This window comes from Brachyistius frenatus, unplaced genomic scaffold, assembly GCF_029030835.1.
Source record: "Brachyistius frenatus isolate BFR_SWC_R1_liver_20210118 unplaced genomic scaffold, ASM2903083v1 Contig_3, whole genome shotgun sequence".
Taxonomy (NCBI): Eukaryota; Metazoa; Chordata; class Actinopteri; family Embiotocidae; genus Brachyistius; species Brachyistius frenatus.
Window position 1 is genome coordinate 10,774,397 of NW_027210602.1, and position 26,344 is coordinate 10,800,740.

The 26,344-nt window shown below is 37.4% G+C and overlaps 1 protein-coding gene across 5 annotated transcripts in view; it reads left to right on the plus strand.

The window, feature by feature from the left end:
* tcf4 (transcription factor 4) overlaps positions 1-26,344 on the plus strand; it is a 248,444-nt gene that overhangs the window by 90,019 nt on the left and 132,081 nt on the right. For all 5 annotated transcript variants that reach the window (XM_069706317.1, XM_069706353.1, XM_069706335.1 and 2 more), the window contains one exon: positions 21,882-21,940. In XM_069706317.1, the coding sequence (XP_069562418.1) occupies positions 21,882-21,940 (59 nt within the window). The remainder of the gene's footprint in view (positions 1-21,881; positions 21,941-26,344) is intronic.

A 26,344-nucleotide genomic window follows, 5' to 3' on the forward strand; every position in this document is an offset into this window, starting at 1 on the left:
CCAAACGAGAGGTGATTGATCAAGAACAAGTGACAGATTTTTATTTTATTTTGATGTATTTATGTGGTTGATTTGATCAATGAATGATGACCCATTGTTTTTGAACAATTTATAGGCAAAAAGATTAATCCAAAAGGAAAAGAAAACCAAGGCTGTTTTCTGTTTCACCCAGTATAATAATGACAATATGTTTTATTTGAAAAAAGGTAAACATATTTTGTATCATTGATAAACATAAAAATTCCCAAACTTGTTATTGAGGACAGACCTTGTACAGTCGTACTCATCATTCATCCCACATAGTGCACAGTTTGAGCTCCACGATGGATAAGCACCACAGTGAAGGAGCAAAAGGCTGAAAAGTAAAGACAGAGCTGAAGGAGGAAATGGGTGTAGAGAGCAGAGAACCTGAGAGAGGGAAAAAAATTAAAACTAAAGTAGAGTAGCCAGGCTGCCACAGTGGCCCACAAACTTTTCCTGCGTATCCCTGCCTTAATGTCCCGACCGTTGGTTGGTTTCCTAGGCAGCAGACGAGGGTAAAGTGGTAGCTTTTGCCTTTTTTTTCCCACGCTTCCAAGACGGTGCCATGTGAAAGCAGCGGGCACAGTCTCTGCTGGCACCCACTGAATGGAAACAGGGCTGACAAAGAGCTGAAAAACCACGCTGTTAGTGTTAAACCACCCCAAACCTGCCATGGTGACTGGTTCAAATCCCAGTCTACATCAGTAGGTAGAGCAAGGCAGTGATACTGTCCGGTGTGTCAACTTGTTTTGTGTGCTGGATTTATTAAAACTAGCAGCTCATTCCAAAAGTCTAACTTGTGGCTGATTCCCCAATTGGAGAAAAGAACGACCAATCAGAGCTTTGCAGGTGGGATTAGGAAAGGTGACATCATGTTCCTTTGTCAAAACTGGGAAAACAGACAGATAATTGGTCACAAAAAAGATCACGCGTGTAGTTGAAATGAACTGTGATGTTGAGGTGGCTTTAAGTCTTACAACTGTTAGAAAAAGTTACTCATTAAATTTTTTTAATTAACATAGCAAACATTAAGCTAAGTGCACCTAGCAACTGCTATAGCTACCTGAGCAGGAAATATCTCTGCGTTAGCTCGCGTAAACAGTTGTGCTTATTTATCTGCTTGTAGATAAAAACCATGCAGTGTCTATGATGTGAACATACTGTTAATAATAGATGGATATAAGAATAGTTGTGAATGATGTTTGACTATTCTTGCCAGCCTGCATGAGTTGCTGTGCCCTAATTGACATCCATTTGGTGATCTTAAGTAATCACCAATGTTTTATTCTCAAATTGCCTACTTTTGTTAATCATATTTGGCCATTTAAAAAAGTAAATTGAGTTTGTTGTTACTTAGAGATTTTAGTACTCCCACACCCTTTTGTGTTTTTGCTTTTCAGCAGGTGTCATTGTTTTTGAGCCTTTGAGCTCATAAAACTTGTTGCTACAGATTTTAGTTACTGAGCTGAGTGAATTATAATAAAGGCACAATGGAGCCCATGGTGCTCAAGTCTTTTTGTTATGATAGCTGTGTGGGGTATTAACTTGCAGAAATCTTGTTTATTCGCAATTTGTTAAAGGAAGCAGGTGACGGCCATCTTTGAGTTTCTATGTAGGCGCTCAGATGGCTCCTCTTCTCCTCCCTCCTCCGTCCCCGTCCTTTCTCCTGCTGTCCATCTATTTCCACCCTCCTCTCTTCTCCCTCGCTGTGTGGTGTCAGGTGGGGTCTGCCCTGCTGCGATGAAGCCACTCTGATCACCGGCTCCTGAACAGTGTGTGGGAGCAGATATGTCATTATTTTGCAGCCAGGTGGTCGCGCTGATATCACACAGAGCACATCAGCGCTGTGATGCAGCTCCCAGATCTACAGCTATGGGTTACCCCTCATATTACAGCCATCCAGGTGTTCAAATGCTGTCATAATTTCTTAAATACAGCGTTTAAGTTGGGAGTCAAGATGGAGGAAGAGGAGGAATAGGTCTGTCGGTGTTGGCAGAAGAATGAGGATCGAGGAGGAAGAGAAAACGTGTTGGAAAATTAGGGGGAAAAAAATGTATTTTGTACTTAGGAGGTCACTTTACCAGACCTCTGGAGAGTCTACCGAAACCCAACAGATATCACTCAAATTTCTATTAGACACCCAATCTGATCCAGTAATAATAATACTGGGACCTTACCATTTCATGGTAACTCCGTGGAACCAAGCAGACCCATGAAGTCAGTTCAAACCTGTTTTAGCCTCATGACATTTAGTGCTCAAAGCTCCTCATGCATGGACATTAAACAAGTATTAAAATACTTTACATTTGATTTCCAGGTTTTTAAAATAATCAGGTTATCAGTTAAGGGAAATTATGTAGTTTCTGTCTCTTCTTTACTCTCACCAATGATAATAAACAGACAAAACAAAATGGATTTACTTTTTTTTTTTTTTTTAAAGCATAAGAGAGTAAAATAGACCAAAAAAATGAAAAGAAAAAAAAAAGGAGAGTGAGAAAACAATAAAAGAGGCAGAGGTGGAGAAATGATCACAGGCAGCCATGACAGTGACAGGAGAAAATCAGTGTGATGCTGAACCCCAGATTCCTATCAACTTTGACTTCTCCAGTCTGACAGCACCTGACCCACTATCCATCTCTGCGGGGTCGCCCCTTCCCCTTCTCCTCTTCCTCTCCTCCCACAGAGCGAGAGAGGTTGAAAATGTTACCACAATGTCTACTCAGTCCTTCAAAATCTGAATGCTATAGTACTGAGAAAAATCCAGTTAAAGAGTTTTCTTTTCTTTTCATTTTTTTTTTTTTTTTTTGCTGTAAAGTTTCCTGTAAATACCATGTTAAACCGTAAAAAGTATTTAAAAAAATATTTTTGCATCTTCCGTGAAAAATTCCAAATGCTGATAAACCTGAGACACGATTAGTTCTTGTAGATTTGGGGGCATCGTTACATTGATCTCAGAACTTTGCTTTATAATCTCTGTTAGCATTCTTCTTGTCCTTACATATGTTCCATGCAAAATTGGCTCCATTAGCTTTGTTACCTATTGAAAAGTCGTTATCTTCAATTGTGGTCATTAGGTTCATTAGCTCAATTTTCTCTGTTAGCTCTTGGCTTTAGCATTAACAACCATAGAGTGATGCCCCTCGCAATTTACAAATATTGTTTGGAAGTTTCCTTCAGTATCAGAGGTAACCCAGTAGTTGTCTGTATATATCAGTGACATCCATTACAGAACAAACAAGATGTGCTAATTGCCCAAATGCATTATATAGCATTCCCAAAAGCATAATAGTGTATATCCAAAAGTTTAAATGTAATCATCCGAAACAGGTGGAAGGATAAATATTGGGAGATCCATAAATATTAACACACTGACACTGATCTTCCTGTTTGTATTATGGAAAAAGTTGTCCTGTATTATAACCACGAGGGCATAAAACTAAAAAAAAACTAAATAAAACAAAACAAAACAAATAAATATATGGCATGTCTGGATTAGACATACTGTAAATAAATGCAGTGGGAGTTGAAAAAGGTGTAATCTGCATGAAGAAAGGTGACACTTTAGAATACTGCAGCATGAGAGTGAAGTGTCATGTCAGGAAACACATACATGTATTTTTATACCACAAAGGAGAGACATGTCCGTGTTCGGCATCCGTTTGTTTTCCGGCCTGTTCTTTTTTGACACGAAAACCCTGCGAGCCTGAACGTGGCATCTTTATTTAGTCAGAAAGTGTCAGCGAACAACACCCTGCCGTCTAGCTCTCACTGCTCATTGTGCTGCACTTTAATACTTCCATATTGTGCTGCTAATTCAGAATTTCACACCTTTTTTCTTGTTGCTACCTCTCTTTGTCTCCCCGCCTCGCTCGCCTTCCGTCTCAACCCCGAAGACAAGAGGGAACGTGTTAAATCCACCTCTAAGAACCTTTTTAATTCAACATTAGCAGTCGTCATCTGTCTGCCGAACAATACTCAAACACAATTTACAGCTAAATATTGTTCCATATATAATGGACTCCAAACACAGAATCAGGCTTTTAGTTGTAGGTAATCCTGAATGTTTTACAGGAGGGGTTTTTTTTTTCTCTTTTTGCTGTCTTTTATTGTCTTGGGAGCATAATTGGAGTGAGTTGTTTTCTTCATTTGTTTTAGGTTTTAGGAGGAATATGGGCTCAGTGCCTTATGGATGTAACTCCAGATGCTTTTGTGTCCGAGGTATTTGTGGAAGTGCTGCCCGAAATCCTCAAGACAAAGACAACAGATATGGTGGGGAAACTGTAAACCCTGGGAAGAATCAAATCCTCAGAAATTCTCATTCGGCGACACTTATGAAAGGAGGACGGGGGGTTAAATTGGAAACAAGGTGATGTACGCAAAAAGAAAACCATGTCAACGTGGCAGTGTACCTACACCTCCTGCTGTGTTTCAGGTACCATGTTTTCTACTCCCCAGCCTCCACCCCTTCCATAAGATCAGAGCGGAGAAAAAAAAAGACAGATTGATAAATTTGTGGATGGCAAAGTGAACACTGCCAAATAGAGTAAGACCCCGACCAAAGTAAATGCCGTGCCACGGAGCGAGAGAAGAGAAGGAGAAAAGAGAAGGAGGGATGTAGGGGGGAGAGAAGATTTGGGGCTCTAATGCCAGCCTTATGCGTCTTTTAGTCGTTTCCGCCGTCGGGGCTTGGCACCGGCACGGTGCTGTCAGCCAGCCAACAAAAATCTGCAGTGCCTGCCGCATTTCAGCAGCCCTGTTTTGTCTGAGCTCAACACACACACATACCGAAAAACGCACAGCGACACACTCGCGTCACTTGCACACTCTGTGCGTCAAATTGACTTCATTTTCACAAAGCTTCGTCTTTGTGAAAGACATTTTTTTAAATTAAAGTCGAAAAAAAATAATAAAGAAAATGTATTTATTTTCTTTAAAAAAAATACATTTGTCTTTCTTTTCCTATTCATTTTTGCAGTGCCAGAAACACACCGTGACACATTTAGAGCATACATGGGAATAGTTCTGTTGAAGTCCTGCTGTTTGGACGGTTCGGTGGTGTCGCCCTGTTTGTCACCTCATTGTTGTTTGTGTTGTTTGTCTTTTGATTCCAAGGTGGAGGAGGGGTGAGTGTGTGTGTGTGTGTGTGTGTGTGTGTGTGTGTGTGTGTGTGTGTGTGTGTGTGTGTGTGTGTGTGTGTGTGTGTGTGTGTGTGTGTGTGTGTGTGTGTGTGTGTGTGTGTGTGTGTGTGTGTTGGGATGTGAAGAGGGCAGAGGAAGGGGGGTGGATAATGAAGGCTGTTTGGTAACGAGGGAGGGTGGGCCAGTTTTTTGGGTCTCATTCACATGAACAGGGAGCAAGTGTGATGGCTACAGCTGAATTTTGATTCTGTCTTCAGCCGCGCAACCACACAAAGACATCAACTTTGTTTCTTAAACATACATGTTGTGCCTCAATGACAAATATACTTGTAGCTGTAAATTGTGATATTTGTTATGTCATCCTGCATGCTTCCTCTGTCATAAGTATTGACATGAAGGAGTGTTGATTCGATTTATTGCCATTAAACTAAAATGAAAGATCTGGAGGCAAACGGTTCCCAATGGAGATGCTCAGGCTGTTGTACAGTTCCATGATGTACAGTGTGTACTATATACAATAAATAAATGACTGAGGGTGTACAGATTTAAGTTTTATTGTTTATTACATTATGACTCGGTCAGTTCACTGTCATGCTTTTAGCTTCCGTCCTCTGTTTGGATGAGTTCATAATATTGTACTTGTGTTTTTTTTTTTCTCTCTTTTGTTTGGGGAAACAGGAATCTTTTTTGGGGTTGCAGATGTTTTAGGATGCTGGAAGAGGAAACACAGGGCAACTTTGTGCAACTTGTAGAGTTTGTGTTTGTAATTTAAGTTCTTTTATGAAAAGCTTAGTTTCATCGTTGAAACTGTATTTGTTGCTTTAGAAGCCTGTGTTGGCTACACAAACAGACTTGTTGTTTTAAATTGTATTGTGGACAGAAATCTACAACTTTTTTCCACCATATCACTTTACCATTCAAAAATTGTCTTTCCTCAGTTGATGCAGGGAGCTTGGTGTCATTTCCCTTTTTTGTTTATTTTCAACCCCATATATGTATACACGTAGATCCCTGATTGGCAATTTTCTAGCTGTTTGCTAGACATGTGGGTTTTTTAACCAGCTGTTGATTGGTAGTGGCATTTATTTTATTGGAAAATAAGAAGATTTCTTACAATTTCAGTTGATGCAGCCGAGATAAACAGTGGAAACTGTCTGACTTACAACAGTTATTTTGTCTTTGGAATGATTTATTTTTTTAAATATTTCCGTAAAAATGTACACTTGTGGAAAGTAACTTCTCAATAACAACCCTGTTTCCATAAAAGTTGAGATGCGGGCTAAAATAAAAACAGAATGTTATCATTTTTAAATCATGTAAACCCATATTCAGTTGAAAATAGACCAAAGACAACGTATTAAATGTTGAAACTGAAAAAATGGAATTGTTTTTTGGAAAATATGGGCTGATTTTGAATTTGATGGCAACAACACATTAAAAAAAAACGTTGAGGCGGGGGTATTGCATCACATCTTCATCTAACAAGACTGTAAATGTTTAGGAACTGAGAAGACCGGTTACTGGAGGTTTTTTTTTAAAGAGAAATGCTGTCCCGTTCTTGCCTGATAAAGGATTTCAGCTGGTCCACAGTTCGGGGTCTCCTTTGTTGTATTTTTCATTTTATAATGCGTTAAATGTTTTAAATGGGGGACAGGTCTGGACTGCATGAAGGCCAGTTTAGCACCCGGACTCTTCTACAAGAGAGCCATGCACTTGTAATACGTGCAGAATGCAGTGTGGCACTTTTTTGCTGAAAAAAGCAAGGCTCTTCCTGAAAAAGATGTTTTCTGGATGGCAGCATATGTTGCTCCAAAACCTGAATATATTGTTCAGTATTCATGGAAATAAGAATAAGTTCACGCCATGCTCACTAATGCATTCCTGAACCACAAATGCTGGCTTTTGAACTGAGCGCTAATAACAAACTGGGTGGTCCCTCTCCTCTTTAGCCAGATAAACTTGTCCAAAATTTCCTAAAGAATTTAAAATTTTGATTTGTCAGACTACAGGACAGTTTTCCTCTTCGCCTCAAACCATTTTATATCAGCTCCTTCTTTTAAATACAGTTTTTAATTCAGTGCCACCTCAGGGCCCAAAGATCACAGCCATCCAATAATGGTTTTCAGCCTGGTCCCAAGTGTACAGAGATTTCTCCAGATTCTCTGAATCTTTTACTGATATTATGTACCATAGATGATTGAACCCCCAAATTCTTTGCTATTAACTTTGAGGAAGATTATTCCTAAATTGTTGCACTGTTTATATAAAAAACTATTTCTCAGTTTCAAGATGTGATATGTTGTCTTTGGTCTATTTTCGATTACATGGGTTTACATGATTTGGAAATTGCCCCACTCTGTTTTTATTTACATTTAACACAGTGTTCCAACTTTTTAGGAAAAGGCGTTTTATTTATATATCACCATTATTTATTTATTCTTTTTAAAATACTCCCACTTACTTGTATAGGAAAAGGAGTTTACCCAGAATAGGCTGTAGCAGCTACAATATGCCAGGATGCACAAAACAAAAGCATCCTGTATCCTAGGTAATCTACTTAATCACAAACAGAAATTTTATTTTAATTGGACTCATAAATATGAAACTAAAAGGTTACATCTGTGTAGGTGACATTACAGGTATCTTGCTCCGCATTTTTGATAATAAATAATTAAAAAAACATTACAAGCAACATGTCAAACTGATTTCTCAAACCTTTAAAATTGTATATTACCTTTCAAATATCATCTAACATTCCCTTCTGTAAATTCATATTTAATGGAAGAATGCAGGGTTTGTGGTCCAATCAGCGGTCTGATCTGTTTTGCTACTGCTGAAGGTAGAAGCCGACAGATGTGAGCTGGATGCTGCGTCTCTCAAGTTGTTCTCGTCGCTCGTATACGTTCATCTGTTGTTTGATGTATTCACTCGCTCCAGTGCCAAGGAATCAATGCCTGCTGGGACTGAGGGGAGGGTGGTGGTGGTGTGTGTGTAGGGTTGGAGGGTTGTCTGTTAGACGACGGTTACTCATCGACCAGCGTCTGTTAAATTAATGTTGATCTCCCCCCAGAAAATGTTATGCTTTGCACGGTAAGACAACGCCATGAATAAATCCATAGATCGCTTCAAATTCAGTGCTGGCGGGATGGTTTCAGAGTGTCTGTTAGAGTGTGTGATAATGTGTGTGTGTGTGTGTGTGTGTGTGTGTGTGTGTGTGTGTGTGTGTGTGTGTGTGTGTGTGTGTGTGTGTGTGTGTGTGTGTGTGTGTGTGTGTGTGTGTGTGTGTGTGTGTGTGTGTGTGTGTGTGTGTGTGTGTGTGTTGCTACCTTTCAGACTTTGTAGAAACTTCTGGATCGGTGCCCGGCGGTGTCATGGAAACGCTTGAATCGCTCAGAGTGATTCATGTCTGCACGGGCCAACCCTCCCCCCATCACACACACACACACACACACACACACACACACACACACACACACACACACACACACACACACACACACACACACACACACACACACACAAGACATAGAGTAAGAGGGAGTTTAACCCTTCTTCTATCCATCTTCCCCTCCCCCCACACACCTCTCTTTCTCTCCTCTCGTCTCATCTTTGCCATCCTCGTCAAATTGTGCTATTAGTCACATACTTTATTAAAATGGACCCATTATATGGGTGTCAGAGGAGATCACGTCTTCGAAGTGTTTCCTTTCACACTGAGAAAGACTCAACGTGTCTTTCAACGTCTGAAAGAAAGAGTCTAGACGTTGACAGCGACTCCTTGAACAACTCCATCTTGTTGGGTTCTTCTTTTGCTGTCTGATGAATCTGGAGAAACAAACAAACAGAATGTGATCCTGTGTGATGGAGAGAATGAATCATGAAGAAAGCCTCCCAGAACACCTGCACTTTTTTTTTCTTTTCTGTAGGTTAATTAAGAAAAAAAACAATGAAATTATTCAAATGAATGTAAAATTCGAATTAAAATCTATGGTATTAGAACATCTAGAATCAATGAATCACAATGTATTTCTAAATGACAAAAAAAAGACCAAAGTCCTATACATCAGCATAAAATAAACAAAACAAGAATGAAAAGATGAAAATATAATGCAAATTAAATCAAATTAAAGAAGGTGGAGGTAGAGTGGAAGACTCCCAGTTTGGGCCCAGCTACGGACAAGGCTTAATTCCCCTCTTTAATTTTTTGATTGGTTCATCATTAACCAATGAAGAGTGGCTAAAAATGTGCTCATATGTTTTGTTTTATGTTAAAAGTATTGCTGCTGCATTTTGAACAACTTTTACTTTACATTAGGAAACAACTGTAAAAAGTGCATTACACCCTTCAGGTTGAGACAAAATAGGAGCATAAACCAACTTCTCTTGAAAGGAAGTTCTGCACTTTTAGGTGACTCTAATCTAGAAGAAGAGGCACTAGTGACAGGATTTTATCAAAACAAATTTGTTTACCAAATTTGAAAGCAGGCCCAAACCATTTTTTTTAAATCAGGACCAAAAAATATCAGCCAGGCAAAATAATCCTGCTTCATCAACCTCCTACAGAAGGAGGTTAAAGGCTGTTGTTTTATTTCTGTAGTCATATCTGGGGGTACAAAAGTAATAACTTTAGTCTTCATTTAAATATATTTAGGGAAACTGTATCCTATTTAAGCTCTTTCATCATAGAATAGTCATGGAGGTGAGCATCTTGTCTTTTATTCATTAATCCACTTGTTAAATCTGAATTAAACCCAATAAGTAATAAACAAATAAAAATGTATATTTAAAAGGGGCTTTCAAATAAAAATGTTTTTATCTGAATCAAAAACTTAGATAACAAAGTAAAGAGTAAGATTAACTTTAACCAATTATCTAATCCAATCAAAGCCATTGAAACCCTGCATAAACTGATAGATGTCAGTACCAATTGACTCTTAGAAAGACTCTAGCCATTTGTTTCTCCTTGTTGATGAATTGGATTTAAAAGTAATGCCAAAAACGTCAGAAATCCTGAGGAATAAATAATTGATATAAAACCACTGTCATAAGAAAGGATAAATGTGAAACCATGCTAAAGAAAAAGTCCCAATGTTGGAGAAAACATCTCCAGTTTTCTTCTGGTGATTTTGAAATAAAAACAATACAAAGGAAATAAACTAATTAATAATACTTAATTTTGGTGTTGGTCATCTCTGTACAGTCGTGATTGTATGGTCAACCGAATGAAATACATACATGAATATATATTCGCCTGAGCTGAGAGAGTTTACTCAGTAGATTTTTTTTTCCTGCTTTGTTGTTAAACATCAGTTAAATCATATTCAACAAAGCTTGAATTAGACCCTCAAATATAATCCTCTTTTTTTGTGTCTTCTCTGCTGCGCTCCAGTCTTCCTAAATTCTTCAGTTCTCCACTTTTCTGTCTAATCTTTCCTCTCAACTATTTTATACACTTCTCTTCTCTTCTCTTCTCTTCTCTTCTCTTCTCTTCTCTTCTCTTCTCTTCTCTTCTCTTCTCTTCTCTTCTCTTCTCTTCTCTTCTCTTCTCTTCTCTTCTCTTCTCTTCTCTTCTCTTCTCTTCTCTTCTCTTCTCTTCTCTTCTCTTCTCTTCTCTTCTCTTCTCTTCTCTTCTCTTCTCCTTTTAAGTAATCTGATCAGCTGATTCAAATGACTGACTGGTGAACTGCCTTCTGGCTCTCTGTGGTAAGGTTGCAGTTACTGCTGTTTACACAGTAACTGATGTAATCACTTTGTTTGTTGTGCTGTGGTAAATTAAACCTTTATTGAACTAATTAAGATTAACATTAACATAGCAAAGCTAATTATTGAAAAAGTAAACACCTAACTCGCATATACACAGTGGCCTCGTATTGATCCGAAGAAAGCTCCACAGCCCAGCACCGTTCTTGGGGGCTTTGTGTAAAAAAAATGTTTTTTTATTTATTTTCGGTAATGACTAATGCAACGTTCTGGAAGTATAACACTAACTCACCGGAGTGTCCCTACGCAGCAAATTTCTGGAGTGAAATATCCTAGAGTTAAACAAAGAGTTTGATTTTGGGAGTTTATTTTCTAAATTAGACTACAACTTGTGTTCAGTGTTACTCTCTGGTGGGGTAATATTTTGCGGTTCATTCCTCTGAGTGTTGAGGAGCATGATTCAACACTCCCAGTGTTGACTGCATAGCTTTGTTGCCGTATTAGCATTTCCCAGGATGCCTTAGTTATTTCTTCGTAACTTTTGAGAATAAAGCAACCAAATTAAATCTAAGTGATGGGCAGAAATTAAGTTTAGTTTTGTTAAAACATGCTGTTTATTAATATTTCAATGAAGACATAATGATAAATAAAATGGGGCTATCGTTCAAAACCATAAGTGTACAAGGCAGGAATGTAACATATATACCAATCACTGTGGCACAAATACTGTGGTTAATTTGCAACTTGTTATGCAAAGTTTCCATGAAGCATTCATTTTTGCACCCTGCATATATAATTGTTCAATATAAATTTGTGATAAATATTGACGTTATCTTGTAGTCAGTCTTACCTAAAACCTTTGTAGTGTGATGAAATTTTAACTCCATGAATGTCAAACAATACACACTTTTAAGTGTTGACTGTTAACAGTGAAATAATTCACATTCAAACAGCTCAAGCTTAAACTAAACTTTACTTTTCATGGGAGTTGAGTTTTAACTCCAAAATAGTTCAGGTTCAACTCCTGAAAAGTGTTCAAAATTAACTCCAAGAAAAGAGTTACTTTCACTCTGTTTGAGAGTGTATTCAATGGTCTCACATGTACAGGCAAAAAGAGTTGATTTGAACTCAGAGAGTTTATTAAAAAAAAATTAAATTTGCTGTTTATGGGAAAAATGTTTGATAGCATGTTAATGAATCTCAGTTCAGTTCCCAAACCTCTTATTTCAGTCCTCTGAAATCCCACACTGAATCTGGATTAGAGTGGTGCAAATGAAGGCCTGTATGTTATTCTTATTTCATTCAGTTTTATAGTCAAACTGCAGAGATTCTGCTGTGCTGAAATGGGTTTCTCCACATATTTTATCCTTGCTTCTCTTCAACTGCAAGTGAGTGAAAATAATCTTTATTTTTCTTCAAAACTCTAATCTTTCAGCAAATATCATGATGCATGTGAAGTTACCTGAAGGCAAATTTGATGTTAGGTGAAAGGTCACAATCTCACGGGCCACAAAATCCAGTGTAACACCAGCAGCAGGCTTGGGAGGTGAACATGTCCTTCTCAGGTTATCAAAAATGCCACTACATGATAGACAGATGAAGCTACAACAAATTCTTCAACAGAGGGCTTGTCACTGCTGGTTTGTTGACCTTGGGGAAGTGTATCTATAATGTACGTTGTACTACATTTAATGTTTACATGACCCCTGTTTGTTTTCTCTCTATGCCATTCTTTTCTCTCTCCACTCTTCCCTCACCCAAGTCGGTTGAGGTAAATGGCAAAGTTCTGTTGGAGGTTTTGTTCCTGTTAAAAGTGAGTTTTTCCTTCCAACTGTTGCTCATGTGAGGATTGTTGAATTGTTAGGTTACCTTCTCTAAAGTTATAAAGTTCTGTTGTAATGACCTCACAATGTTAAGGGCCCTGAGGTGATCTTTGATTCAATAAAGAATTGTAATGATCAAGAAGCAGCATTTTACCATTTTGAAGCAGATACAAGTGGAACCAGAAATCTTTCCAAAGTACGTCTTTCAAGTAAAAGAAAATGTCCGGAAGAAAATCTGGAATATAAAATGGAAAGGTTTTTGAGGAGGAAGACATGACCAAAGTACTCCGAGACATCGGTGTGTTGGTTTCTGCCATGTACTGTAGGTGAGTCCAACAAACCCACACACTTTTGGATAATGTGTTTAGAGTCTCGGGTATATCTTGTTGTGACTTCGACCCTGATCTGTAAAACACCTGTTGATGAACAGGTTGGTTAAAAACACCAAAGAAAAGGTAAAGCAACAGTCATGACTTTTAAAAAAAAAACTGGTGACTTGATATCATATGAAGGTAAAAAGTGGGAATTGAGCCTTCTGTAAGGATTGAGAAGCTGATGACTCTCAGACTGACTCTCAGTTTCTGAGTTTGGCCATCATTCAAATACATTCCTGTTGCTTGGAGGTAAGGTTAGGCTCAGGACTAATAGTGAGGTGAGTTTAGTTTAGTTTTCAGATAAACATGTGCACATATATATTTAACTTACTTACAGTATTTGTTATCACATTTGAGGTAAGACTCAAAGGAATATTTTCAGAGGGGATGTCTTCCTTGTCATGTGAAATGTCAGAAATGAAATCATTTTATGGGAATGTTTTACATAAAATGGCGTTCCACATGTGAATATGATGAAAATTCAAACATGTCACATTTTGGGCAAATGCGTTTATCTGATTTCCATCTAAAGACTTTACCTTAAACAAAAATGTTAATCCATGACAGTCCATGATGTTCAAAGCTCTGGAAAGAGGAGTTACTGAAGATGTTTTTAAAGTTTGATTTGCCATCAAATCTTCATTTCAAATCTTATCTAAAAGAGGCATAATTTTTGTTCAAGATTATGCCAACATAATTATGGGAAAAGTGAATTTAGTTGAGGGCCTGTTGAGAAGGGGTGTCATAATATTTAATAGTCCAGCTGAGCTTCCTGGTTCCCGTTAGCTCTCAGCTTGTAATGGATCTGATTTGTGTTTCCTCTCTTTCTCTCTGCGTTGTGGATTTACAGGGATTTGGTCCTCCTGGCTCACCGACTTCTCTATGGGCTTTATGTAGCAGAGTGGGCTGACCTCCCCTCCTCCACCTTTTGTACCTCTGCAGCCAGCACACTCTAACGAGCGCCAGTTCATCTTGGTCTCCTCCTCGCAGCCAAGGAGCCACTTTGGGTTCGTCGTCTGGGAAAAAAATGTCACTGTGGGGTTCTTCAGAGAAATGAAGAGGTTGGTGGAAGTAGAGCCAACCTCTAAAATCTTCCTATACGGGGTTCTTTTGAGATTTGAGATGGTTCAGTGTTTATAGAGATAGATTATTTTGAGGATTTTTGTTGTTGTCTTTATTTAACAGCTGATACTGGCGATAAATAGGGATGATTTAGAAAGAAATGCAGGAAATCATTAAGCTGTAATGAGCTAATGTTTCCTGGAAAAGAGCTTGAACTGTGAGTAGATTTTAGATTTTAGTATGTACAAATAATAATAATTTCCGATTTGGTTCCCATGGTACAAACAATGGAGAATTTTTGTTTGTGTGCATTTTTCCATAACGTTAAATATAATCACCTTCTCCAAATCAAAAGATTTATTAGCTCAAATAGCATGTCAAAGTTGTGCTAGTTTCAGTGTTACTCATTGGTGAACACAAACTTGAAAGACTGAGTTTTAATGGTTGTACAATCTGCCAAGGTTCAAGAAACCATTAGAAAGATGTGAGGTTGCTAAAAAGTACGACAAAGTTTGTTATACCTTCATGGAGAGGTTGCAAAAAGTACATACTAAAACATAGGTAACTTTGTATTTTAGAAATTGGTGGAAACACCACATTCTTCTGAAATACCAGTTAGTTTGAGGTTTTAAGATATAGTCACATGTTCCCGGAGTTGTATGTATATTCTTGGAAGCTTCCCTGGGTGAACAACTTCCAGTTTTTTGGTGATCCAGGAAGCACTTTACTATTGTTTAAGAGGCCTTAATGAAAGCTGCTTTCAAGAAACTCACAATTTCCACAGATCCCTCAAATTGGTATCAGGGTTTGAGAACTTTTAATGCAGTCTTCTGTAACCATTCTAAGATTCACTTTCAGAGATATTGAATCCTAGAAGTATTGTCTGATCAACTCTGCTTTTCAAAAAACAGGTTTGTCAACAAAATCCTCTGACATTGGTGAGGTTCTTTGAGGGTACAATAGAGTTGATGATGAAGCAGTTATGTAAAGAATAATCCTGAGCATTTATTTTGAGAGGTTGAAAGAACTCTTAAAAGTTTTTAAATTTGCCTTCAAAAACTGAACAAACGTTGAGTTTTCAGTGTTTCTTGAAGTTGTGGTTTGAGAGCATTTCATGAAAGCAGTTACACATGAACTCCCAAATAGCAAAGGCTCCCAAAAGTACTTAAATGGTTTGAGAACCATTTTAAGCAGGTTTCAGATGAACGTCCTGACATTTCAGATCTCCTGCTCACATCTTAAATTGTATTGGTTGAAATGTCTGTTTCCCTTCAAGAGGACACTCTTGAGAGTTCTCTACCTGATGTTGAAACCTTGACATTTAGTCAGATGAAATTAAATTTGGTTTCTAAAGAACCTTCAGAGAATGTGAAGTTGTCTCACATTTCGTAACCCCCTCCTCTAAATTTGGTTGACTGCAACCTGAAGAAACCCAGCAAGATTTGTTAAAGTACTTTAATTTCTCAAAAGAAATTAAGTTGAAACAAAATAGAGTAAAGGAAGTTCTGTTTGGATTTGATCCAAAGTACCCAGAGAGTATGAGAACAATGCATAAAACAGAATGAAGAAATAAAAAATGTATAAAAAAAAAAAAAAATGGTGCATTGCTGAGTATATTCTTTATTTCTGAATATAATGAAAAAAATAAAAAATCCTCAATGAATTACTGAATGGATTAATGTCAGCTTTACTTAACTTGATTTTTGATCATTTTTAAAGGGAAATTGAAAGAAAAAAGTAAAATGAAATAGATTAAATTCATATGAATGTATGTAAAACAAATATGGCCCTTTAATTTTTAAATAAAAATGGGCAGATTTTAACATTTTTATCTTATCTTCTGTTAGGATTTATTTGTCTATATGCATAAAAAAAAAGATCAAATACATTCTCCATCCATTGAAAAAGAGAAAACTGAATTACGAAGCCAACACAATTAAACACAATTTAATGCCAATTAGTTGTTGGCATCTTTAAAAAAAAATAATCCACTTAAAAATTAATTAAGACTTTTTGTGTTGTTGTGATATCTGTTTTTTTAGTCATAAATTCTCCTCTTTTTAAGTAATAGGTGTTTTGGTTCAAAATCCATTTTCCAGTTCGAGGCAGTACAAGGAAATGCTTCCCTGTGTGTGTGTGTGTGTGTGTGTGTGTGTGTGTGTGTGTGTGTGTGTGTGTGTGTGTGTGTGTGTGTGTGTGTGTGTGTGTGTGTGTGTGTGTGTGTGTGTGTGTGTGTGTGTGTGTGTGTATTCACAGCATAGTGTGGCAGGGTGTGTGATCTTGTGGCTGACCCTTCCCATCCTGCTTTGCTCTGTCCCCGCCTCTCTCTCTCTCTCTCTCTCTCTCTCTCTCTCTCTCTCTCTCTCTCTCTCTCTCTCTCTCTTTTTTTTTTTTTTAAATGCTGCTCTTTCTTTAACACCCAAATTAAAATACCAGGGATTTTTGTTAGCTTGTGTAATACATGAGCACAGCCTGCAGAGATGGTGGAGGTGAAAAGGTCACCATGTTGTGACAAAAGTAAATACCCTCGGTTGTATTGTTGTTAAAGCCTCAATTCACAATCTATTTTTGTAATATTATTGCCTCTGTATTTGGGGTCACTGTTAGATAAATATTGAATATTTGCAAAATCCTATACTTTATATAAACTCTGCTTGCTCTGAAACTGATGTTTTATGATGTCAATGGTCATTGAATAAAGTCCCACTTTACCACACAGTGTATACATTTCAAAATGCAATCTTGTCATAGTTTCTAAATTTCATAGATTCTGGAAAAACAGTTTTTATGGAAATAGTAATCTATCAGGAGGCACACACATCTATACATTTTTTGCAGGTCCTCATTAACAATTATCTTCTCACGAAGACAAACAATAATCCAAAAAATAATGCACTGTTGCCAATTCTTTGTCTCTTCTACATCAAAATGACAGTTTCTCTTTTAAAGATAGTCTTCCTCAGGTAAAGGTCAGAGTGTGAGCACACATTGTTATTCTTCAGGTAATTATAAATGTGAGATCTGTACCCCCAATTACTTAAATAAACATAAAAACAGTAAAATATTGACAAAATCCAAAATATCAACATTGTCGAGGATGTTTATTTTATTGTGTAACTCACTGGAGAGAGACAATGGTTGCACACAGATGCTGCTGTTGTGGTTTGATTCCTGGACATTTTTTTAAATAAATTTACAAGTGTGGATGAATTCTTAAGTGATTTTTAATTATTTAGTACAATTTGTAAATGTGTGTGAGTGTGTTTGTGTGTGTGCACGCGCGTGTGTGCATGTGTGTGCGTTCCCACGGATAGAATAAATTGATATTGTCCCATAAGTGTAGGTAGAGGTAGTGATAAACATACATAGAGTGCTGAATAAGGTGGTTTTATTTGGGATTTCTGTGCCCTAAGGGAGAAAACTCATGTAAATGATGGCCCTGTTCCACTTTAGGTTCTGCAATGTCAACAGTAGACTGAGGGGTGGGTCACTATTATGCATATACTGTATATGCAACAACACAGCCTTTTTTTCTTTTTTTTTTTCTCCTTTTCCAACTGTGCATCTTATCGTTTCTTAATTCTTTTATTTATCTTGCTGTGTGTGTGTTTTTGTATATAAGCAATTTGGGGACCTTTAATGTAAGAGGTGACTAAGTGATTTAGTGAAGGAATAAATATATGATGTTGCCCCATTTTCCTTTGACAGTTGTTTAAACTTAAATTCAGTCAGTAATTCAATGACGGTTTCCACTGATAACCAAAAATGTATTTCTAGACAGTATTTGAAGATAAATTGAATAAGGTGGTATGATGAAAGGTTTTAACACTTTTTCTGACATTGTACACATTCAAAGTGTTTCACCAGACATGATACAAATGATTGCTGCTTTTTAATTGCAGCAATAAGCTTGTGAATTATATACTTATTCATAATGACATTTATATGTAGAATTTTCATAAGAAATTGTGCACTACAATTGTGCAGTGCTTTTTGGATTTATTATATGATGTGCTTTTATGCAGAGGTGTATGCAATGTCAAATCTGAACAGATCGTTGTGTGTGTGTGTGTGTGTGTGTGTGTGTGTGTGTGTGTGTGTGTGTGTGTGTGTGTGTGTGTGTGTGTGTGTGTGTGTGTGTGTGTGTGTGTGTGTGTGTGTGTGTGTGTGTGTGTGTGTGTGTGTGTGTGTGTGTGTGTGTGTGTGTGTGTGTGTGTGTGTGTGTGTGTGTGTGCGGTCCTGAATTAGTATTTTTAAATGCCTTTGTGTATGGATATATTTCGGTACCATGCAAAAGTACATTTGTACATTGTGTGTCTCTGTGTGTATATGGGACTGTATATTGTACACATTTACAGGGGTGTAAGTGTGTGTGTATGCATCTGTGCCAGTGATTGCCAGTACTTTGTGTGTGTTTCGGTGTGTGTTCATGTGTGTGGGAGTCTTTGTATACGTGCCAAACCGGTCCAGCTGGCATCAGTCGTAACTGAAGTCGAGGCCGCTGTATCGGTCACACACAAAAACACACTTATTCTAACACACACACACACACACACACACACACACACACACACACACACACACACACACACACACACACACACACACACACACACACACACACACAGTCGACCACATCCCTATTTTGTACGCCTGTAATTATCAACCTCTTCTGCATCGACTACCATGTTGGCGTGTATTCAACGCTGGTCTATACACGCCTGATTCCAACCCTTCACTACGTACACGCTTCATTTTCCTCTGCCATAAAACCCCTCCATTTCATCTCGTACGGCTGCACTGACAGCAGAATGTAATTACACACTAACCGTGGTTTGATATTTAGACTGGCTGAAGATTTAAGGTTTTATCCGAAAAGAAGGTCTGTGTGGTAAAAATAGGCATCGAAGTGGTCCCGCAGCTCGGAGGAGAGGAAAGCCTGTTCAGAAGCTTGAGAGGAAATTAGCTTTGTTGTCTACACGCAGCAGCGGTCGGTGCTTTTTCGGAATTCATCAGACACCTTTTTCACAGCCAGACGAACTCGATTTGTGTATTAAAATGATGGTCGGTTAACTGCCAAAGTGGCTTCACCTCCTTGTCATGTACTGATCAATCCTTGGCCTGCATATAAAGAGCTCTGATGTCTGATTTCAATCAAACACATGTTTCAACACGTTTGGCCAAAGATGTTCCGTAAAGACTGTCGGGCAGGTGAATGGGTCTTTTTTTTTTCTTCTCTCAGCTCCATAAAATGTGTATCAGATGTTTGATGATTTGTAAAATCAAAGAACCTTGTGTATCCTCAATTTTTGTAGCATAAAAACAACATTTGGAAATATATCTTTGAGCAAACAACGGAAATCAGAGAAGGCAATATTTCTTGAAGAAAACTGGTGCCTCATAAATTTTTCAATCGTCTATCGGCTTATAAGTTGTTGATGGGTCGTGGCTGAAGCCATTTCATGTATTGTATGTACAGTATCCTTCTTATGCAGCAGTTAAATCAGCTTAACCTTGTTACCAGGTTAAGGTTGACTGATACAACCTTAAGTGGAGAGGAAGCTATTTCTGAAGTATATCTTGGTAAATCAGCTGAACTTATTTATGACCATATTGGATTCGATGAATTACTAAAAACTTAAATTTCTGTCTGGTAATTTTTCCAAAACATTATGGCTCTACTGGATGACTGCTGAGTAGTGACTGGCAGGGCATTACTGGAGCCCTATTTGTTGTGGTTGAAGAGTGTTTTCCTTGTTTGTTTTTGGGGTTTTTTTTGGGGGGGGGGGTTAGGCTGCTAATTTGTTACCAGGGTGCTGGAGCTGTTTTTGAATTTCCACCCTCTTGTTCATGGGAAATTTGTGCATCATATTATGCGGTCAAAAAAAAAAAAAAAAAAAAAGCAAACAAATGAATCATGGTGGACCATCACTTGTCCAATGGGACAAAGACAGTAAAGACCAGAATAATATCATATATGTTAAGAGTTGGTGCAGTATATACATTCTTTATTACCACACAACAAATTCAGGAGAGGTGAATTTTCTACATCACCCAATGGATCTAATGTGAGACGGGTTTCTTTTTTCTCTCTTTCCTGTTTGTTTCTAAATGGCAATGCAAAACGGTATGTTTTGTCTCATATTTAGTTTGTTTAGTCTGGATATGCAAATAAACTAAATCTGCACCTAAAAGAAAGTAGAGAATGAAAGTGCTGTTTTTGTTTTCAAAGATGGACGTTGTAGCATAAAGCCCCTTTCTTTCCGTACATGGATCTATGCATTGCAGGCATAGCAGATGTCTGTTTGGTTGCGCTGGGAGATCAACGTGCAGAAAACATACAGATCACACACACTGTCTCTGATCAGAAGAACTAGCTGTTTTCTCCTGAAAATCTTTGAATGTGTTTTCGAAGCAAATTGTACGTATATTACCCTTTAGATCAGGGGTCTTCAATGTTTTTCAGGCCAAGGACCCCAAAACTGGTAGAGAAATGGAGCAGGGACCCCCTACTATATATATCCAGGCTGGTCTCGCTGTGAGTGAACCGGGGCCCAGCTTGAGAGCTCCTGTGTGTCGCTGAATGTGTGCATTTCTGACTGAAAGATAACATATTCTGCCTCCATTTATCCATTTGCTACCATATGTCGGATTCATGTTCATGTGCATTTAAAGATATTTAAATTTGTTGAAAAAAAATTGGGGGGAAAAAAATATGAAAAATTGTCTAATCAACCAAAAATTTTACGACCCCCTGCAATACCTCCACGTCCCCCATAGGGGGTCGTGGACCGCATGTTGAAGACTGCTGCTTTAGATTATAGATTAAACAAATTAATATATTATAGATTAGATTTAAGATTGAAATATACTGTTGACATTCCAGGAAAATGTGTCCCTGATGTGTGACTAAAAGTCATATTAAGGTTTACTGAAAAGCTCATTAATTCTCATTTTATTGGAAGTGAAAGTTAAGTGAAAGATTGATGAATGAATGATTGAAATTAATGATTAGCCATCCTGTTTTATGTAACCAATCCCAGTTTTCAGAGGACTTAAACTTTTAGTAATGCGTGTGTTTAGGTGATGAATGAATCACTACATTTTCAACAGTGGATTAAACTTTACTGACTTTGCCGTCAGTATAAAACAAATTATGAATGAATAAAGTTGGGCATTCTGTTTGTTTTTTACACCCATGTTTGTAACTTAACCACAGTGATTACTAACAGTTAAGTGAAGACTGAATGAATGAAGTTCATCATGTGTGATTCTTATTTGATATTACCCCAGTTTCCACCACACTGTAGTGGATTACATTTAAATTGCCGCGTGTTTCCACCGTTGACTTTACTTTTAGAACTCCCTTGGTTTAAGTGAATAATAAACTAATTAAAGTATAACTGAAAAAAAATACCTGTCGTATTGGCAAAGGAATAGAAAATTATACTATATTATTTTGCTGCATCCATTGCCCTGTGTTCATGCTAAACATTAGTTTGGATAGCAGACGGAATGTCTTTTTATATTAAAGAATAATTGCTCATGGCATTCATTTTTAGATAGGTCCTTTTTTTATTCACAACTGGTCAGGTTGGTGTTGAATGGTGAAATTAATGAATGACGGAATGAAGTGTTGAATACTTTAATTATTATCTCTTTATGAAGGAATTAATACATATTTTTACAGTTCATCAAGTCTATCTGTGCAATTTACTTACACTCTGCCTTTACCCTAACTATGCTTTCTCTTTCTCTTCCAGGTAAAACAGAGAGGAGTTCGTACTCGTACGGCAGAGAGTCCAACCCACACTGCCACCAGGTCAGTCCTAATGTGAATTTCTTCTTTAATTAAAACAGAGTGGGTGAGTTCCTCGTCTTTAGTGCTTTTGTTATTGTTGTTCGTGACAAAGCAGTGAATGTACCACGGGAGACAGAGGAGAGCAAACTCGGTCTGGGTTTGATGTGAGGTCAGTGGTAGAAGAGTTCAGCCCCAGAGACGAGGTGTTTGAGCAGCTGCTCTTCATCTCTGGCACTGGACTTTACAGTACGAGCTACGAACTGTGACCTCAAGTACAAACCACTCAGGTCACAGTTGCTTTTGTTAAACATTTACAGAGTAGCTTGTGACTAATACATATGGTTATTGTCTCAAATAGCATGTGGCTTTTTAGCTTAGCTACTAAGTCTACAAACAGGTCACTGAAAGTCATTCAGGATGAATCACATGGTTGTAAACTCACAGTGAAAGGGACCTTAGAGTGTGTGTGTAGCTTCTGTAAGGTGACGTATTTCCAAGGGAAAAGTATGTGTGTGTGTGTGTGTGTGTGTGTGTGTGTGTGTGTGTGTGTGTGTGTGTGTGCGTGCGTGCGTGCGTGCGTGCGTGCGTGCGTGCGTGCGTGCGTGCGTGCGTGCGTGCGTGTGTGTGTGTGTGTGTGTGTGTGTGTGTGTGTGTGTGTGTGTGTGTGTGTGTATATGTAGATGAGGTTCATTAACAAGAAAAATGTGAACAAAATCTTTTAATTTTATTACGTCACTGGAAAGTATTGTATATACATGGTATATGTATATGTATGGTCAGTTTTCGAGTCGGCATGGCAAACATCGCTGCTACATATAACGCTATTCCCTAACTTTATCTGACGTTTAAAGATTGTTTTGGAATAATTATCCGTGGCTTTGTTGGAACAAATATTATCCATTTAATTTGTCATTTTATCCTTCGTTAATATGAAATACTAATCGTAGATGAATGCAACTTTAAAGTGGTCTTTGACTTGCTGTGCCTGTATGGTTGAACATACTGTTACCTGCAGAATTCATTCCTCTTTGTTTTTTGTTGTTTAACATTAGCTAAACTCTTCTTCAGAAAAGTTAAGATCCTTCAACGTTTCTGGTGTCTTTATAGTATATTTATCTGCTATCATCTAAAGTTCATATAATAAGACCCATAGAACATTCAGCTTGCTATGTGTCAATCATCCTTATGACTACCATAAACAACAGCTGTTGCATGCTTTTTTTTTTTAATGTTTCCACAGAGATGCCTGACTTTGTCACATATTCCCAACTTTATAGAACAAACAATTGTTGATTTTAACTTTATGGATTATTGTTTTCAAAGAGAAATGCATTGCAGACAGGAGCGCCAGGTGTTTTTTAGGACTTTGGTGGTAGTTTGGTTTTGAATCTGCACTGTAGCCTTCCTGCTCAGTTCTCATGGATATCATGCATCCACGAGAAATGCACGTTGATAATTAAGAGGATGTACAGATGTTGGGGTTTGATTCTGTCAGTGGAATATTAAACAGAGAGGATTTATTTGCTCGCTGTATTTTGATGACCAAATTAAGAACAAAATATATATACATATACAGTGAAGGAAATAATTATTTGATCCCTTGCCGATTTTGTAAGTTTGCCCACTGACAAAGAAATGAACGGTCTATAATTGTAATTGTAGGTTTATTTTAAGTGAGACAGACTATAAAAAAAAAAAGAATCCTGAAAATCACATCATATAAAAGTTATAAATTGATTTGTATTTGATTGTGTGAAATAAGTATTTGATCCTCTAGAAAAACATGACTCAGTACTTGGATAAACCGTTGTTGGCAAGCACAGAGGTCAGACGTTTCTTGTCGTTGGTCACCAGGTTTGCACACATCTCAGGAGACAGGTGTCTTTTATACAGGTAATGAGTTGAGATTCAGAGTACATTCTTAAAGCGAGAGGACTAATTTAACCGGTCTGTGGGAGCCAGAATTCTTGCTGGTTGGTTGCTTATTTCACACAATAAAATGAAAATTAATTTATAGCTTTTATATGATTTGATTTTCTGGTTTTTTTTAAATCTTTTTTTTTTATATTCTGTCACTCACTGTTAAAATAAACCTACCATTACAATTATAGACCGTTCATTTCTTTGTCAGTGGGCAAACTTACAAAATCGGCAAGGGATCAAATAAGGATTTCGTTCACTGTACATCATATGCATTCCATTCTAGCACAGGCTGTTGGATGTGTTTGTCTGATGTTACAAATTTCGGGGGGTTTTCCCATCTCAAACATCTATTAATTAAAGATGATCAAAGAGGTGCATTTTCTAGATTAAAAAAAAAAAAATCAAAGTTGTGCTAAAAGGTGTTGCAGATTCCTATGAATATAGAAAATATATGCAACATTTCAGATCAGATAAAAGCTGATGGATCACTAAGGAATTAGCTCAAAATATTAAACCACTCAGTAATTCAGATGTTCAGAAGTTTTCTGGTCAATGCACTTTTTAAAGTTACTGTGGCACTTTTGAAAATACTCATCACACTTTGGTGTTATATTTATAAAGTAAAAGTTGTAACAATCTTTTTGCGATAGGCCCACAGCAGAGATCGTAACTTAATGCACTTTTACCTATTGATCTAGGAATTACATCCCAGACATTAAGCACAACCAGTAGCACTTCCATTTATAGGCATCGATTAGTATATTACTATTTATATCAGTTAATATTATCAGTGTTAATAACCTATTATTACACCTAGCCATAATATTGGCAGAGAATTATTAGAAAAGATAATTAAAGTCAATTTCAGTTATTTTTATGACAGTCAATCATCAACTAAAACGTCATGATGACAGCCCTTGGTAACAGTGGCATTGGTGAAGACAATCAATGCAGCCTCTGAGACAACTGGGACTAGCATGACAGCAATATCTGTGCCGTCTTATACAACTTGTTTTATGACATTGGCCCACAGGACGACAATAAGAAGGAATGGCTTCAGCCATTCACGTGAGTTTTAGCCTTAAGCAAAGAGCATTAGGACTGGTTATGGTCTCTCGGAAGTAGTTGTTAAGACGTGCTATCCTAATCAGGTCTCAGTGAAATGTTTTGAACGGCCACACTTGCAAGTGGCATCTCAAGGTAGACACACTCCTTAACTCGGAAGGTTACAGAGAATGAATAAATGGAACACCCCCTAATGCAGTTTAAAATGAGATTAATTCTCACTTTAGACCTAATTACCCCACGCTCCACGCATGTACAGTATATGCTGTACACAACTCACCCTCTCTATAGAAAAAACAAAACAGTGAAAAAGTTGGCTCCTGACTGTCTGACTAACTTAAATTGTACATCATTATATACATATATATATATATATATATATATATATATATATTATGGATATAAGATATTATTGTTAACTATGTTCAGAATTGGCCTGAATAGATTTCATATGTTTTCAAGATAAGGTATACAGAGAATCTGTCTACAGGAGAAGTGGTTGGCAATAGAACAAACAAAATGACTGACAGTGGTCCAAATTTGGTTTCCCGGGGCAACTGGACAACCGTTACTGTCTAGCCTTGTGAATGAAGAGGATAAAGAAAAGTAGAGTAAAAGAAAGCACAAATCTGAGTGTTCCATTTCAAGGACTGGGACTAGTTTTCAGGCCTTCCTGCCTTTGATCGTTTCTGTCATGAGGACAGAGTTTGGCCATGACAACTTCGTGAACAAAGAAACACACACACACACACACACACACACACACACACACACACACACACACACACACACACACACACACACACACACACACACACACACACACACACACACACTCCATGAGATGCCTGTCGTGTCTCCCTCATGCCAAATGTGTCAGTTGTACTGTACTAGTTTTCATGCAGATCTCTTTACATGGTTGGAATTAAATATAGCACTGGTGGAGTTTGAGTCTGTTAGAATTTTCCTCGGAGGCTCCATTCATTATTTTCTTAATTTTTTTATTCAGGCATTCAGTAGTTTTTCAGTCAATTCATTCAGTATGAGCCTTTGTTTCAATAATTTGTTAATGTGGTCAGTTGTTGATTAATTTGATGTTATATATGCTGTTTCTTTAATTAGAATTTCCGGTACAGTATTTCATTGATACATCTTTTCATTTATTCATTTGTCAAAACGTTCACTCATACTTACAGCAGTTTACTAATGCATTTATTAGTTAAGTTGTGGATTAATTTATGTTGTCAACTGTATAGTTATGCAATGTAAATTCATTTTTTTAGTCATTTTTCCTTGTTGTACTTCTCCCAATATGAACCTTTTTTTTTTACCCCTTCATTTATTCAATGTATTCATTTTTTCATCTCAGTCAATTTTTAAAATTGATAGTTTTCATTCACCCATCTACCTGTCTGTATATCCATTTGTTCATCCATC